Here is an 18,462-nt window from a genome sequence, read left to right on the forward strand (position 1 = left end):
ATAAATATAAACAAATACCGTAAATATAAATATATCACTAGCACTTTATAACAACTTAAAAGTGTAATGTATGTTAATGTAATTCTGAATGTGCGTGATATTTATACATTTTTGAATGCCTTTTAACTAATGTTCTGGGTATTATGAACTACTAGCAATATACAAAAACTAGCTCACATGTATTTAGAGTTTAAAGTCCTATGAATCTGAAGGCTTTGAATATTGTTAATGAATATTAAATGTGTATTATGATGTACGATTCACTTAAAGGAGGACATATAAGAAACCCACTAGAATTGGCCAATTCACACTCCACCGACAGACAATTCACCGGGTTTTGTAATATCCGTACCGTACGGTCTGTGCTTGTTTTCGCCATATGAAAATGTTAGTTTGGCATTTGTTGAGTCGTGGATAATCTGTCCACGTTGGTTGGCTTCTGTTGATGCAGTGTGAATTGGTCTTAAAATGTACAGTGACACTAAAAGTCTGTTTGATACTAAAGGGATGTTCATGCTGAGGTTACCAAGTTTCTGTACTGTTGGTTGCTATCAGTTGTCCTACTTGACTTCAAGTAGAGGGATATGTGAACTTCGCTCCTGCTTCCTTTGCTAGTAGGCATTCCTGTAGCTCTGTTGGTAGAGCATGGCCCTAGAAATGCCAAGATCATAGATTTAATTGATTGGGGACACAAAAACTGATGAAATTCATCCCTTGAATGCACTGCGAGTCTCTTTCTGCCAAATGCATAAATATAAATGTAAATGCCCATTGGCATCCGCATTGCATTGCAGTGCATTTGCATAGAGTTGAACTCTCATCAAACATTTCTGTGGCTCGTTACCTCAAATGACCTCAAATCATCAAAACTCATTGAAAGAGAGTCACTTTCTAGCCATTTTTTGATATATTTTGCTGCCGGTGGGAATGTCCCTTAAATAGAATGGGTGAAAAATGGTAACGTGAAAATCAATTTTAATTGGTGGTAGAAACCTTGATAAACAAAATATGTGGTCTTAGTTTAAGTATAGTTAAACAATGTACTTAAACAATGCCCAAGTATGACTAAGTTTAAAAAGCATTGTAAAAATATGATATTTGCAAGGTATAGAGAGGATGAAGGTTATTAGTTAGGTGATAGTTTATTTATATATATATATTTTTTTTTTAATATTTTTAAAACTTTTTATTATTATTATTATTTTTTTTTTCCTTATGTAATTTTTTTTTGAAGATATATAAACATAAGTAGATATGTATGTTTTAGTTTTTTGGTGTATAGAGACAAATAGATCAAAATGTTCGCTCAACTGGTTGATTAGTTATAATTAGTTGAAGATGGGTTAGGAATGAATAAGCTTATGCTTCTTCCTACTCCTTTTCGGACATGTATAAGTTAAAAATTGTTTTTTTTTTTTTTTTTTTTCCTACATGTTCGAAATAAAAACTTTTCATTCATGCGTAGTTAAACCTAAAAACCTCATGATGGTCCAAAGCTGAAAGACTTACAACATACAACAACCCACACGTTCTTCAAAATATCCTCATTTTCACATTTTCACCGTCGGTGTATGAATGAATGTGTGAATGATGGCCTGGTTAAAACCAGACAATTCTCAGTTGTAACTGAGATATGGTCTGGCAAAGTGTCAGACAAATCATTTCCAGAGGGGTGTCACCAACGGACGTCGTGGGTAGGCGTAAAACCAATCAGAGCGATGAATGAGATGACAGAGCAGCGGAGAAACATCTCCAAATGTTGTTCTTTACTAGGTTTTTAACAAAAAGGAAAGTTTAAATCGCTTAAAAACAGACGCGGGAGTGATGTTCGACGGCGGCGTCCATCTTTGTAATATATGCTACAAAATCTGCTTAAAAATCCCAGCGCTGTCGTCATCGTGTAAAGCCCGCCCCAACGTTTCTGATTGGTGCCGCGATTTCTGCGGACTGGAAATGGGTTTGAATGAGCTCTTTGCCAGACTAACTCTCAGAGCAAATCTAAAGTTGCCGGAAGTTGTCTGGGTTTTCCCAGGCTATGTGAATGGGTAATTGTGGCCATTGGGTCTGTGAAAGCGCAACATAAATATTTACAATTTACATACTTCGTTTGTCTTCAGTTCTACATAAGAAGGAAAATCCTACAGATTCGGAAGAACATTGGGGTGAATAAACGATGACATGCTGCGTTCCAGTCGCCGGCCATTTCTCAGACATTACAATCGTTTAAGCGTGTTGTGTTGGTCCTTCGCTGCAGCGCTGTCAGTAAAGGTGTACTTTTCAAGGTGTTAATTCTCCAGGAGTTTTACTTTTAATGTTCAGTTGTAGCCAGGCAACAGTAGAGTAATTGCTCCACTCCATCACACCCTCGGTCGCAACGAGAGAGAGCGTGTGTGGATGGGTTGCTGGCTCACTAGTACACACTGCACTCAGGGAGTGTGTGATAATCACTGCTATGGCAACGGCTCCCAGTTCCAGGATGTGGATCTGGTTCTCATGCCGCTGCCGGTGGCTTATCGCTTTCACTTCCTCATTCCCCTCACCTCCACTCATCCGTGCTATATTGTAACTGTTGAATGCGAACGTTGACTGTTGATTTTTCTTTTTTTTAATTGCTGTAGATAGCTTGCAGAACTACTACTCAATACTACTACACAATGTTTTTTTTCTTCTTTTTTTTTCTTGAGTGTTTCTGAATTGAGTATTTTAAAGAAAAGGGGTTTTCAATGCAGTTTGATGAAGCAATTTTGTGAGTATGCAGACACTCAGTCGCATGCTGTGTCTTTGTCCAACTTTTCACATAAGCATTATTGCTACAAAAGCAGGAGGTGGTAAACACAAAATCCAGATCAATGGATCGAACATCGCTCTCAGTGAGCACAAAGCCTCAGGATATTTGTTCACTTTGTGGGCCAGGGGCGAGACTGTACAGTATGTCTATCTGCTGGAAATTGGCTTTTAATGTGGCTCTCCCTTTTTTACACACTGAGGGAGGTGAACATTATAACAACATAAGACATGTGTCAGGTTAAGGAAGAGAAGCGAGTTGTAATCTGTGTTTCTTCATGTTTGTTGACTTCATGTTGATTTCCTCACCTTTATGTTGTTTCAAACCTGTATGACTTTCTTTTCTTAATTGAACGCAAAATTAGTTGAGCAGAATGTTGTAATTTTTCATAAAAAAATAAAATAAATTTAGGTTGCTCAATGAAAATGTTCCCTTCCGACTCTAACTCTTAAATATCATTCACGTTTGTGTTCAGTTCAGTGATTAATGACTTCAATTCAGTCTTTTCCTCATGGAAAGCTTCGGTATCATGTGACTATAACCTATGTATAATACATGCAAAAAAAAGCACAAAAAATATCCTTTTATGTTTACAGAGAAATAAAAAACAGGTATAATGACATGAGGGTGATTTAAAGAATCATTTTTTTTAATAATAATTATTTTACATTAATTATTCCTTTTAAACAATAGATACGTCAGTTTACATTATAAGTAACAATTGGCTAGGGGAGTCACCTCTAGATAATATTGTTCTTTGCACAAGGCTTGTGTTACCCGTCAGATCAGACGTTGCTTGCTAGAGGTGTGAAATATAACGCAGTCAACCTTGTTATAATCAGGCTGCATTTAATTAGACTAAATTACATAGATATATATAAATAAATCACTGTTACTTTCAATTTAGAAGTATTAGTAAGTAGTAAAGACATTTATCATTTACAAAAAATAAAGAATGTTTTCTGAAGGATCATATGACAACATTCAGCTTTGCCATCACAGGAATAAATCACATATTTAAAATGTATTATTATTGTTTATTTTTGCAATATTTTACACTGCTACATGAACTATCGACTAGTTATCCAGACAAGCCACCCGCTAGTCAAATGTAGTTTTGCACATTCCTATTTTAAGCCCAGTCTTCTCATCATAGCAGTTAGAAGCTGTAGAAGTCCTTATTAGAGAAACCCTCTCTTGCTTTAGACATACTTCACTTTGGGAAGGCTGCATGCCCTGGAATGAAGGGAGATAGAGAGAGGAAGCGAACCCACTCTCTCCATCTGAGGGGGCACCCAAGCTTCTCTGGGCATTGTCTGGGATAATGACTCTGAGATTGGCCTGTTCCTCCATCCTGCACGCTCCACCCTGCACCGGGATCTCGCGCTCATTTAGGGCCAGGGCCAGATGCACCGACTTTGATGGGGATTGATGTTTTGAGCTCCCTTGCATTTAACACAGAGGAAGAAGAGAGAGGGGCTCGTGGGCAATAGCTGAAGGAGAGATTGGAGGGGTTAAAAAAACACAAAAATGGAGGGGAAGAGAAAGGGAATAGGCTAGTTAGCCCTCCGTGTCAGACGGCGGATTGATGCTGTGGGGCGGCAGGGGCTGTTGTGTCAAGGCTGAACTTTTTGAGATGCTGCCTTAAACTTTTAATGCTGTTTTTCTCAGCGTAAAATTTGCCCCCAAAGCCCCAGCTCTGCCATCAGCATTACCGCAGGCTCAAGGGCTAATGTCCCGTGTGTTTGTGTGTGTGTGATAGTTCAGGCCAATGCGTGCTCTTGTAACAGATGTTTCAGAATGCCTGTCCACATCTAGAAATACATCAGCACTCATATGAGCTCTGAGATGCTATAAATAATGTGAAAGTATGAGAGAGTGAGAGAGTTTGCGTTGTGCTCTACTCAGTTTCATATGAAACCATTTTTTACTGCAAGTTAAGGAAATTCATACAAGTTTACACATCTGTCTTAATCAGGTCTGAGACTTATTGTTGACTTCTACCCTAGACTTTTATCATTTATTCTACTTTTCTTTTCTTTCTATTATAATTTATAACAGACTAAATCCAACCCAAACCACAATTCAACTATATAGATTATTATTACTTGTGATTTTTAATAATTAAAATTACAAATATAACATAAAATTAAAATATAAATATTTATATTAAATAATAATAATAAATAGTATAATAAATGTTTGAACATCAGTGTTTAAATAATTAGTTAGTGCTGTTATTTAAATCCAAAACATGTTTAGTAATAATAATGAAGAGTAATTTAACAACACTACATTTTAAGTAATGTAATGTAGTAATTATTATTATTATACAAATAATTTGTTATTAATAATAAATATAATAAATTAAATATAAACAATGCAATGTAATATTGAAATATAATTTTTTAATTATTTAGTTATTAGTAATAAAAATATAGAATGTAAAAAATTTAATGTTTTAATAATAATAATGCATTTATTATTTAAACATTGGTTTGTTTTATCATATTGCTTTTGCCTCTATTTTATTAAAGCAATAAGCTACTCAAGGCTGCTTTGCATTATACTTACAGCACCCTGTCTTGTGATTTTTGCTCAAAAGCAGACTCTATCAGATTGGGCTAACTTCAGGGAGCATTTTTAAGCAGATTTTTCCCTAAAGGTATAGCTAGATAAAAAATTTGCACAAAGACACTTTCAGCCCCATCCTGTCTCGAGCGTCCATCACCACATAGACACGAGTTAGATCACACAATGTATTGCTGCTTTTCTCCCGTGAGGTTCAGAGATGGCACCTCTTTTCATTCGATTGACTGAAAGGAACCGGCTACCAGGTGCTCCGAGGCCTTCTCCCGACTCCCGCTGTGCCAACCCAGAGCTGGGTGTGTGTTAGTGCGAGTTTTCATATCAAGTACTACTGGAATATTTCTTGACAGCTTATTTATTTGGTTGTAGCAAGATATGCAACAACTGACGTTGACTCTAGGGTCCGCAAACAAATCATCAATACAAGCACCACCATTGAAATAAATGGTGGGTTAAAATGGCGTGCATGACATTTCAAATAAAATGGGATGTTTCTATTGTGTGCGTGATCTGTGTGAGCTCTTTCAATGAAACCAACCTGAAACGAACGAGGTAAATGGAAAGCTTAAGAAGTAAAGTAGAGAGACTGGGTCAAGGTTAGGCGGGCAACCGCTTTGAATAACTTTCTACTTAGATGAGAATAGTGTTTTGTCAGGATAGTGAAGTTGTATCATTGTCTGTGCTGAAATCATTGAACTATCCAATGTCATCAACCCTGAAAAACACCCTAGATACATGTTTGTACTTACAAGTACACTGACTCAGAGAACTGCAGAGAATAATTTACATTCTTAATGCTGGGACTGATTAAAATTCTAATTATGCAACTGGACGTCTATATTCCGATTGGTTGTTGGCGTTGGCGTTTTGCCGCTGAACCACGTCGGCTCATTACCATAAAGTTAAGCTTCTTTCAACTTTCTGATTGACGCTCAAAACGCCCAAAACAAGACGCCAATGGATTTGACGCTCCTTGCAGCTGAGAAAAGCTGAAAAAATGACTTCCGGCCGCTTATGGAGCGTACAGTTAAACTTGGACTGGTAGTTTTCCCTTTTGTGTGTGTTACGCAGTGACTGCGCCAAATATATAACAATTGGTGTAGAAATGGTGAAAATCAAGTTCGGTGTTGAATTCTTTGCTCATTTTAGTTTAATTGAAATTTCTGGAATTATTATTGGAAATAATATTTGTACATTAACATTTTGCCTAAATAATTATTAATATGAGTATGTTGATTGGTTTCAATATTAAATTGCGATTAGTACATTTTTCCATAGTTGAAGCATGTTTCTTTAATTTTGATTTAATAATCAATTTTATGTATTCAATTTCATCATTCAAGAATTCAAATGAGTTTACTTTTGTTACTTTTCCTTCCTGGGTTTGATTTATAAATAATTAGAAGTTGAATAATTAATGAAAGGAAACGTGTTTAACAAATCGCATGCATGAACTTCCACATTTCTAATAAAAATATCAGACTGTGCTCAACGACAGAAACAAGGCTTATCATTCCCAATCTCTGCTTTTCATTTTTATCTTATTTTTTTTTTTGCCCATCTTTCTTGTAAGACCAGACGCCTCGAGCCTCCATCCATCCATTCTTCACAGTGGGATTATTGATTTCATTTTCATATTGCTGCAGGTCCTCCGTTGTAAACAACCTTCCCCTCTTTTCAAAAAGTGAATTGATCCTCGGTCCGCCTGTGTTAGAAGGAACCAATCAAAGCGAACACCATTATCTTTCTTTTTTGCAGCCGCTTCTCTTTCTCTCCTCCTTTTGTGTCCTGAAATAATAGACCTCGCATTGGCAAACAACATCAAGTATAATGGTGAGTTTGTTGGCGGCACAGATTTAAAAAGTTTTCCGAAAGTGCCACGCTAAAGTGGTTTGAGTTCAGAACAAACTTATTGTTCCAGCAGCACATTTACACAATATAATAGATGGCGAGGATTATCTTGTTTGTGGTAATGGCTCGAAAAGCTTCACGCAGACACTCTGAGAAAGACCTTGAGGGAAATGGATGGAGGGGCTTTTTCTTTATTTAATTTTTATTGCTCATCTATAGAAATGTGTGTGTGTGTGGGGGTTGGGTGAACTAGAAAACACTGATTTGCACCTACATACGACGGAGACTGTTGCCTTGCGATTTCTGAAAGCCTTTACATTAAAAAGTGAAGTACTGTGGGGACCCAATTACACCTGTTTTTGTCCTTGGAGATGCAACATACGTGGAGTTACAACTCTCATTCATTTAAGGCACCCGCCTTTATCAAAGCTGTAGGAAGGAGTACATTAAAATTCAATGTAATCTTTCGTCTCTTGGGGAAACTAACTAAGATAAGTGGCGGTGTTGTTGATTAGCTGAACATGTGGGTCTAGGCTGAAGAAACACTCAAATGGCTTTTAGAAGCTGCTGTGCTTTACAGGCTGCTGTCTGTTAGCTAAAAGGATTAGGACTACATTTCTGTTTCTTTCCCCTGATGATCGAGGATACGCAAAAGCAAAAAGGTTCATTTCACTCTCTGTTTTACCATTTCTTTCTATCATAGTACCCAAAGTGTGGATGTTCTCTGTGCTTTCAGTGGGTAAATGTTAGGGCTGCCCCCAAATAGTCGACTAAATGTTAGTCGATATGAGGAGGGCTTGGTCGAATACGTTTTCATTAGTCGGTTAGTCGCAAAAAAAAAAAATATTACGTGAAAAAAATTACGCAATCAGGGGCTGCGCAGTCAGCGTATGACATGACATCAAAGCAACGAGAGATCAACGAGATCTCGTGCCTCGCGGTATACCAAAACGCACTTGTGGGAGAGGTATCGGAAAATATCGCGACCAGCAAGCTGTTGTCTTAGACCCACGTTTAAAGAGCTTGTCATTCTTTGACCAACACGAACGAGAAGATGCGTACTCCACAGTGTTGGATCTGACAGAAATTTTATTTACAGAAGCTGCGTGCCAGAAAGTGATCATGACAGTATTAGCCCTGCGGAGGGTGAGATCGAACCGAATAAGGAAAATTGATAAAGAAGAGCATGCAGAAGAGAATGATGAACTAAAAATGTACTTGGCAGATAAAACAAAGGTTGATTCGGGACCACTGGCATGGTGGCAAAAAAATTAACATCGATATTCAAAGCTCGCTAAAGCAGCTAAACGCCTCCACATCCACTCCATCAGAGCGCATCTTTTTAAAGGCCGGCTTCATTGTGAACATGTCGAGAAGCTCCCTTCTTCCCAGCAATGTGGACAAGCTGGTGTTCCTCTCACATAATATGAAAAAATTTAAATCGAATTGAAAGAATAAGAATAAGAATAATTAATTTCATTTTTGAAGTGTTTCTGTTTGCGATCCGTTAGGCTGTATAAAATACAAAACAAAACAAAAAATGGATATTTTTATAACGGTTAGGCTATACAAATAAATAAATATTATTTTTATTTATTCGTTTTTATATAATGCAGAAGTCGTTTTTTATTCTAAGAAAAATTAGTCTGATTTTTGCAATTTGTTGTTTCAGGTTAAGACTCATCCATCGTCTTAAATGGCAGTTTGCGGCTTTGCTCTGATATTTTTGTCCTTTAAATTAGCATATTTGTTCCACATTTTTTCTTAAATATAGCCTAGTTGTTCTAAACAATTTAATCAAATACTTTGATTTGTTTGCCGCCTTCTTTTTTATTCGCAATATAAGTTTTGGCGTTCTGCGATATGCCATGTGCATTTATTAAATTGTTCGTTTATTAATTTTCCTTTTGAACAATATAAAAAATATATTAATTTAATTTTCCACTGTATTTTATACCAAACAGTGTTTTTGCTACAGTATTATTTATTTTTTGTCTTGTTTTGTACTAGGCCTAAGTTACTAATAAGTTTATTTAATTTATTTTAAAGAACGAAATTTATTTTATTTTATTCAAAACTGTTTTTTTTTTTATTTAACTGTTACAGTTTGTATTTTTGATAATAAATTATTAAAATGCACACTTGCACAGGCAGTCTGATTGCTGTTTTTTTATTCTACAATTAGCCTATAATGTGTCGTAAGCGCTGTATACTTTAAATGCTTTACTATTCTGTTTTATGCGCTTAATTTTCGGTTTGAACGTGCTAATATCATGCTTTAGCATTTTCTGTGGAAGTGGTAAACTTCAACTTTGGACTATTCCTTTCCTTGTATATACGCAAGCTTTTATATTAATATCATAAATGAACGATTATTCGACTAATCGCTAAAATGCAGGAGTGTTAGTCGACTAGGAATAGCCTATCTTTAGTCGGGGGCAGCCCTAGTAAATGTCAATATGACATCAAATTTGATCCTGTGTACTTCATAAAGGTATAGTTCACCCCCTTTTTTTTATTCTGTCCTCATATACTATGTAGCTTACTTTCTTCTGTGGAACACAATTAAGAAAAATTTCTATTTTTTTTCTTCCTTTTAATGAAAGTCAATAGGTTCTATATAGACAGTTATACTGATTTAGAACAAGATAAGGGGTAGTAAATTAGATATTTTTCATTTTGGGGTGAATTTTCTTATTTAATACAAATACTTGGTCTGATTTGTCAGAGCAAAACAAATATAGTTTCTGTAATTCTGAAATTAATTTTAATTTAGACTGATGTCATCAAAAACACTTAAAGCAATAGTTCCCTCAAAAATGAAAAGTCATGTTATTCCAAACCTGTGAATTATTTGTGCACTTTTTTTTTCATGCAATAATGAATGGGGTTTTGTAGCTTTTAATGGATTAGTTCCCCCAAACGATGAAAATTAGGGCATCAATTACCCTCATCTTTGAAAAACACATATATACAGTATATATTTAATGAGACCTGAGAGGTTTCTGTTCGACCACTAAAACTTCCATTATACCAAAACTTCAATTTGATTTTTTTTAAGAAAGTTCGTAACCACCACATAAAAGAAATCCATATTTATCAAATTGATGACAATTTCCATTTCTGTGTGAACTATCACTTTAAGTTTGAAAGTGGACACAAAAGCATTATAAAAATATGTATCACTATTTCCTGGGTCTTCTGAAGACATACAGTAGGTGTGAAACCTAAGTAAGTAGTTTTACTGATAAAAGTTCTCATTCTATGATTGGTTAACCACTGTGACAAGACCATTGAGGTGAGTTTAAGAACTGATTCAGTCTGATTTGTGAACCAATCATTCAGACCTGGATCAAATGATTCATTGAAAAAAAAAAAAAAAAACCCTCAAAAAAACAATTCAAAATCCCATGAACGTGTTAAGGGTGAAAAAGATTTTCAATGGGTAACTACCAAAATTTCAGTCTGTTCCTCACAAAAAGCTATTTTAAGACTTTGTAAATAGCATGTATGGAGTTGAATGGAGCACTTTTATGATACTTTTCGGGTACTTACTGGTCTTTTTTGAAGTTTGAAAGCTTCAGACTCCATTCAGTGTAATTGCATAAATCAAAATCTTTGATACGGATTTTATCTTAGTGTTAAATCTTCACAGCAGTTTGTGTGGAGTTTGGCTTTTGTTGCGAAAATAGATTTAATTTGCACCTACATGAGCTGCGTTTGTGGTAGAAGGGTATTACAACCAAATGTGAAATACACGGTGCTCGTAATACAAAAAGATCAAATCCCCCCCCAAAAAAGAAGGCTGACTGCATGCTTGGCTCACCGCTCTTTGTTGCCGTAATTCTCCTTTCATCTTTCAATCTGTACTACTTCTCTTGTGTCTTGCTTTGTGCTTCCCTCTCCAATCGTGCCATTTCTATCGTCTGCACTTTGCACTATCAGACGGCATATCAGAGCTATTCTTAAGGCTTTACTTTGTCTCAGGCGTGCCACATGGCCTGTGAAGATCCTCATAAAGCCCTCGAAACCACAGTCAGCAGGGAACCTGAGGCCAAGAGCCAGAAACACAATGGCTGACGTGACCTTTCCGTAGCGGAGCCGCAGTTGCGCCACTGTGCATTCATTCTGATAACTGATAATCCACCGGACAGACATTGTTCTGCTAAAAAGCAGCTTCAAAACTTCGACAACTTAACAATAGAATCTCTATTTTTTTCTCAACACTGCAGTCGACTTTCCCTCCTCCCCCCCAACACACTCCAGGTGTGATAAAAGTGCATTAGGACTGGCTTTCTTGCTTTGTTACCACCGAAAGCATCTGCGTGCTGTTTCCCATTTGGCATCGGAACAAGGCGGTTCACTTTGTCTGTCTGGTCTCCAAAAGCTCTTTCCTCTATTTTATTCTATTGAAGCTGTTAGGAGGAGCGGCAAATACTGTTTGGACCGGCCATCACTCCATCCACAAAGGCAGGTTTGAAGTACCTCCACGGACTAGCTTCAAAGACATCTATTTTTTCACGGTTGTCATCAGACACAAGGAGAGCAGCCAAATTGTGGGTTCCTTTACGTACAACAAATAGGTTTTTGTTTGCTTTTTTGTTTTCAGAAAAGGCTCATTGTATTCCAGACTATTCGTTCGGAAGAAATGGCTTCTCGTTTGAAAAAAAAAAACATTTTGTGAAAAGTGAACGATCCAATCATCCAACTAGTACAGGGATATTTTGTATCCCTTGTCTCACCCCTCCTTTCTACAGCAGGCGAGTAGGAAGTTTGTTCTTTGAGTTCCAAAGATCGCCTGATATGATCTCCAATCCAACCCAGACCAAATGCAGATGGGGAAGCTGAAATCTATACCACACTTTTCGTGTTCTCGTAATAAAATGTAAATTATAAGGATGCAAATTAGAATTTTTTTTTTAATTAATTTTGGTAACACTTTACAATAAGGTTCGTTAGTTAACATTAGTTAACTACATTAGTTAATATGAACTAATAATGAATAGCACATATACAGCATTTGTTAATCTTTGTTAATGTTATTTTCAACATTTACTAATACTTGATTAAAATCTTGTTAACATTAGTTAATGCACCGTGAACTAACATGAACAAACAATGAACAGCTGTATTTTCATGAACTAACATTAACAAAGATGAACAAATGCAGTAACAAATGTATTGTTCATGGTTAGTGCATGTTAGTAAATACATTATCTAATGTTAACTAATGAACCTTATTGTAAAGTGTTCTCATTTTTTTTTTTATTATTATTTATTATTTTTTTTGCCATTAAACTGTAGGTGTTTCTTTATTTATGGGCTCTTTTATGCCCTAAGGTTTTTTATAATCTAACAGATTTCAGCTTTTTAGTTTTGTGTTACTTTCCCTCATTTAGTTTTGCTTATTTTCAAATGTTTCAGTAAAGAGCATGCTTGAGAATATCTAGGTAAATCACATGTGTACGGAATATATTTATTATTTAGTATTTTATAGGATATACGTGTATTTAGGATGCATAACATGCCATTTTTATTCCAGAACATGTAATGAATGCACTCAGAACACTGTAAATTAGTAAAATATAACAAAAATGACTGAACTTATTTGATTCGTGAATGTCCACTGTTTGAAATGATTGGAAATTAAATTACTGAGCAGAACTCATAATACTTCTTGTGCCATAGATATTATTGAATTAATTGATATTGGATAAGTGCAGGAGGCAAAACATTTAATTTTGAGTTTCTTCTTCCATCTAGTTATGTCATAAACTCAATGTATTTTTTTTTTAGATTTTGAAAGGGGGTTTTCTGTGCTGTTTTTTTGGATGATGATGATGTTATTAGAGCAAAGGGCATTTCTAGCTTTTATGTCCAGAGATGAAAAGGGCAGAGGTCCTGCATATTTTGGTTCCTCCTCACAATGTCCTGTCACACTAGACATGATGTAGTGGCTAGAGAGCTTGGGGTCACAAAACCCCCTGACCTTTGAGAAAGAAAGTAACTGACATTGTGCTTGTGTTTGAAAGACAAAGTGTTCGTTTCCGACTTCCACATGTTCTGAAGATTGCAATCTGTTTTAGCATCAGCTTTAGTTGTATGGACATCCATATAGGCCCATTCACACCAAGTATAGAACAAATGTTCATTGTGAACAGGGTTTATAACTGAAATCTTGTGCATAAGGAAAATTACAATATTTTTTGTCCTAATTTCTACACTTAGATAAACCTCTTCACTTGCTAGAACTTTTATTTTGATGCAAACGGCAGTTGGGCTTTTATTTTGGCGTAAAACTACAGTTTATGTATAAACAGGTTTCCAAACGCTTCTCGTTACAAATTTTGGGAATAACTGTAATCATTTGGCCACAAATTGTTGGAAATTATGCAAATGTGTAACTGGTGCCCACTACGTTCCTAAACTCGCAGCTCGAGCAATTCATTGACTGTTAACTGAGCTGTTCTACGAACTGATCGCGTGAGAAAAGTGCGCACTTCGCTTTGAAACTTGCAGCACGAACAGACTACATACTTATTTAATCAAATAGCAGTCTATTACGATTTGATAAGGGCACAAAGCCATATTGCGCTTTTTTGATTTTAGTTCATTTGACATACTTTGCTAAAGCAATGGTTTTAATGTAAACTGATGCATGTTCGTTTTGCCCTTGGTGTGAATAGACCTTTTTGTTGGTGATTTGTTTAGCATTTTAGTTTCACATTCGGTTTGAATAGGCCTTTAAAGCATTTTGTCCAGGTTGACTCTTTTTGGAGAAAGAAATTTACATACCTCAATGAAACTTCCTGCCTAATGAAAGGTGAAGTGAAAAAGAGGTAGATCAGCTCTTATCAGGCTCATTAAATGCCTTATTCAGGACGTGCTTTATGCCAGATGTGTTGTGGAGTACTTCCTCTCGCATTTTTGATTGCCTGTGACTGTGATTTATCTGACGCCGAAATGAAAGGATCAGAGACGGATCAGAGAGCAGTACATCAGAAGTTGATGAAGTTAAAATCAGCACAACTCGCTGTCGCTGCTGGCGATTTCTTTCCTTTTTTTTTCTCCCTCAGAGTCAAGCTCCCTCTCGGCCTTGTTTGTTTGTCTTGTTTGATCGTTCTTCTTCATCTGCTTGTCTCTTGTTTGCTGTCTTAGTGACAGCAGCGGTCTCTCCCTGCCCTTAATGGTGAGGGGAGTTTGGACAAGGCCTCAGAGAGGAAAATGAGAAACTAGCAGCAAACATCAGCCCAGTTGTTTCTGTAGGTTACATCACTTTCTTTGTTCGACAACCGATTTGCCATTTAGGTTTGTAAAGGTTCACAATGCCCCAACAAACAGCAACAACTTTCTGCTTTTGGGTTGGGTTTTGTATTTAATAATAATAATTAATACAATATACTATATGATTTGTACATTTTGAAAAAAAGTGAATCGTTCTCTATATAGACCATTTTGCAAGATGTAAACAACACTGGTCCAGAAACACTTCCTGTTTCAGTTTGTAACTGTTTTCTTTATTTCACATGTAAAGAAAACATCTTAAAGATGTTGTTTAACTTTTTGATTCAGTTTTATATGGTCTGTTAGTTGTATTTTATCCCAGCTTTTATGTAGTGTTAAAAAAATGAAACAGGAAGTGCTTCTGGACCAGTGTTGTTTACATCTTGCAAAATGGTCTACATATACTATATATATATAGAGAACGATTAATTTTTTTAATTTTTTCATTTTTTTTCTTTTTTTTTTCCTAAAAATTAAGCAGAATTAAACTATATACTTTGATTATGCTTAATTTTTAGGACTTTTATACAATGTTCCTTAGTGGAATCATACTACTATTCCCCCCATCCCCCCCCCCCATACAAATAATGTATCTCGATTTGTCACTCTTGACTCATTTATACTCGCACACTCTGTCTCTCTTGGCAGTATTTGTCCATGTATTGTAAGAAATCCATCAGAGCTGTGATATTGATCTATCAGCTTTCTTATCGGTGTTATACATTTCTCATCTGTGAAAAGGTTCACACACTTATGACACCCACTCCTCACCACACCGCTATCAACCACAGGTCAATACACCACACTGGCGCGGTCGGCGTTCCTCAGGTCTCAGTGTTGGGCCCGTTTTAATTATCTCTAGATCCCACAATCTTAGTTCTGCCTCCCCTCCACCACCAGTTATTTCCCTGTTTTGATCCAGGAGGTCCTCAAGAGGGTTATCAGAATTTGATTCTCTGCACAAACACTGGGTTTGGCTGCTTTCGACCACAGGGGAAGACTGTCCAATCGATATGGGACTGAAACATATACAAGCCTGCTGAGCTGACAGTGGCCGTGTGCAAAAGCTGTGGAAGGCGACCGCTGGGCAGTTTCTTTGTGATACTAGGTTGTGTTACTTATAGAGAGTGTGGTTTAGTGAATTAAACATATCTATCTTCCTTTGTGTAGCCTGTATATGCATGTTTTTATGTCTCAGGGGTTGAAATGATTTTTTTTTTTTGTAATAAATTACAATAAATTACTTAATTTTTTTGTAAGTAATCAAGGTAATTATACATTTGTAAACAATATTTTACTTCATTTTTAATTTAATTATATTATGCATGTGAAAAATATAAATTTTTTTGTATTTAGGGCATATAAGAAATAAGCTATGACATTAACCAAGGAAGTTGCCATTTTATTTCCGCAAGTGTTTAAAAGGTAATTTTCATCTCAGAATGCCTGCATCCATAATTCCGAGTGTAATGTAAATGCCGTTATAGTGAACATTTTGATGAAATTGCAATGAAAGATGCTTGTGGGCTTACATTGTTAGTAGAGTAACACTCGTGAGAGTGTTAACGGTGAGTTTACTTTCTTAAAGTCCACAGGGCCAAAGTTACAATAGTTGAAGAAACTTAAAGAATCTTTTTCCACAATCTCTTCTTTTACTAAAAACTCTTAACCCCTCACAGAAAGCCAATTTAATGTTTAAGTCTTTTGAGGGCCATGCACAATAATTGGTGTCAGTGTTGCAGATTCCCTAACCCAGGGTGATTTGTACCTCTCGGTTGAAAGGCGAAAAATCCTCTGAGGTTCAAATGGCCCTGGATGCTGCTGACAGGTTTCGTTAATTAACTCGCAACCTCTTCATTTGCTGCATCTTCGTTTTGCCTACATGCTTCAGAGGTCAAGGCCAGCATTCAGAAATAATAGTTATGTGGGTTGCTTTGAATCTGAGTGATGTCATTGCAGCGTCCTCCCTTTCGTCAGTTTCTCTTTGTTTCTCTCTTCATCTCCCTCCTCTTCTCATGCCCTGTCCTCCCTCCATCTCCTGCTGCCCTCCTCTCTGGCACACACCCGCTGTAATGTATGGAGCACCTCCGAATGACTGGAATTAAGGGCCCTGACCTTTAGTGGGTGATGATTACCCATGCAATGTAGTCCACCCCCTCGCTCATGTGGGCCTGAATCCCACAGGCAGTGATGGCAGTGACTACTGATTTTTTTTTTTTACTGTAAACTCTCTGAAATATAGTTTTTTGGCCAGGGTTTGTTTCAGCCCTGCGGTAGCATCACCTTGTTGATTTGCATTTGTATTTATTGAACAGTGAAGGCTGCTTTGTGATTTTTAGCCTTTTACTTAAGATATGTAGATTTCAAAGCTTACTATTCTATTATGGAAATCAGAATATTAATTCTTAATATTCTGGTGTGTATTTCCGTCTCCATTCCTGCTCCAAAATATATAAATAAAAATACAAAATATCCTTTTTTTATGTGTATATATTAGGGCTGTCAAACGATTAATTGCGATTAATCGCATCCAAAATAAAAGTTTGTGTTTACATGATATATGTGGGTGCACTGTGTATAATTATTTTGTATATATATATAAATATACACGCATGCATGTATATTTAAGAAAAAAATATTATTTAGATAGGTTTATATTTATATATAATATTAATTATATATAAATCTATATACAGTATGAAAATATTTCTTAATATATACAGAATGTGTGTGTATTTATATATATATATATATATATATATATATATATAAATAAAATAATTATACACAGTGCACCCACATATATTATGTAAACACAAACTTTTATTTTGGATGCAATTAATTGTGATTAATCGTTTGACAGCCATATCTGTGTAATATAAAATGTATATTATATTTTAAAAAGGTGTGTGTGTAGTAATATAGTAGAACAAATATAGTAGAACAAAGATACAAATAAAAAAAACAGTGCTTTTCCATTTTTTTAAGGTAGGTTCACTTAAGACATAACCTACAATGTATGCTAAGATACTCACCAACTCAATTTAGTATTCACATTGTCTTTGGCTTTCCATGCGTGTACTTTATCCAGGTTATTGTTAGAAAGCGAGCGGCCATGTAACGTTAGGCTACCATTTACGTTTCAAATCAAGTCCGGCCAACTATCAGGGGGCATCTCTAATCCATTGTATTTATTGACAGACTAGATCTTTTTTTTTTTTTAAATAATCATATAAATTCTAATTTAAAGTCTTGATGTTGATTATTAAAGATCTTTATTGTCTCCCTCCCTTTTTTGTCACTCCCACCCTTTCTGAACAGAATCTGTTGGTGAATCACGGATAGAGAGTCGTTCACCTCGGCAGCAGCGCCACCTTTACCCGTCTCTCCCATTCATCTGTATGTTGGGTTTCACGGGACGCTTCTTCTTAAGCCTCTCCATCCAATTACCATCTGATCCCAGGGCTCGGAGTCGCACTCCAGTGTTCTGAACAAGCTACATATTACAGGCCACTATGAGTATTCCATTATCTGTAACCGCGCAGAGAATGGGATCACTGAAATGCAAGGCTTGATTTTTATAAGAGTACACTCAGGAAATCCTGATGCTTTTATTTGTCAGGATTTTATTTATGCATTGTATTTCGGCAAAAACATATCTTCATAAATTGATAACTGCCCAAAGCTGGTCCTGTCTCTGTCTTTTATTGTCCTTCAAATATGGCCAACTTGAGATCAGAGTCTGAACCTAAATTAATCCGTTAGTGAATTCATTATTCTTCTTTTCAATAATTGGTCGTTAAAGGCATAGTACATAGTACAAAGTCATTTTTTTTATTGGACACGAAAGGACAATTAAAAGAGTCTTTATGCATCTCTTTACTGAACAACAACTGTTGTAAAGCTTCTAAAAAGACAAACATTTTATATTAAATGTAATAACAATAATAAAT

At 36.0% G+C, this 18,462-nt stretch overlaps 1 protein-coding gene across 2 annotated transcripts in view; it reads left to right on the plus strand.

Annotated features, from left to right (window-relative positions):
- chchd6a (coiled-coil-helix-coiled-coil-helix domain containing 6a) overlaps positions 1-18,197 on the plus strand; it is a 64,800-nt gene extending 46,603 nt beyond the window's left edge. For both annotated transcript variants that reach the window (XM_039652949.2, XM_039652950.2), the window contains one exon: positions 17,831-18,197. In XM_039652949.2, coding sequence (XP_039508883.1) covers positions 17,831-17,854 — 24 coding nt within the window. In that variant the 3' untranslated portion in view covers positions 17,855-18,197. The remainder of the gene's footprint in view (positions 1-17,830) is intronic.
- Positions 18,198-18,462: the final 265 nt, after the last annotated feature.

This window comes from Pimephales promelas, chromosome 20 (assembly GCF_988280905.1).
Source record: "Pimephales promelas chromosome 20, fPimPro1.hap1.1, whole genome shotgun sequence".
Classification (NCBI taxonomy): Eukaryota; Metazoa; Chordata; class Actinopteri; order Cypriniformes; family Leuciscidae; genus Pimephales; species Pimephales promelas.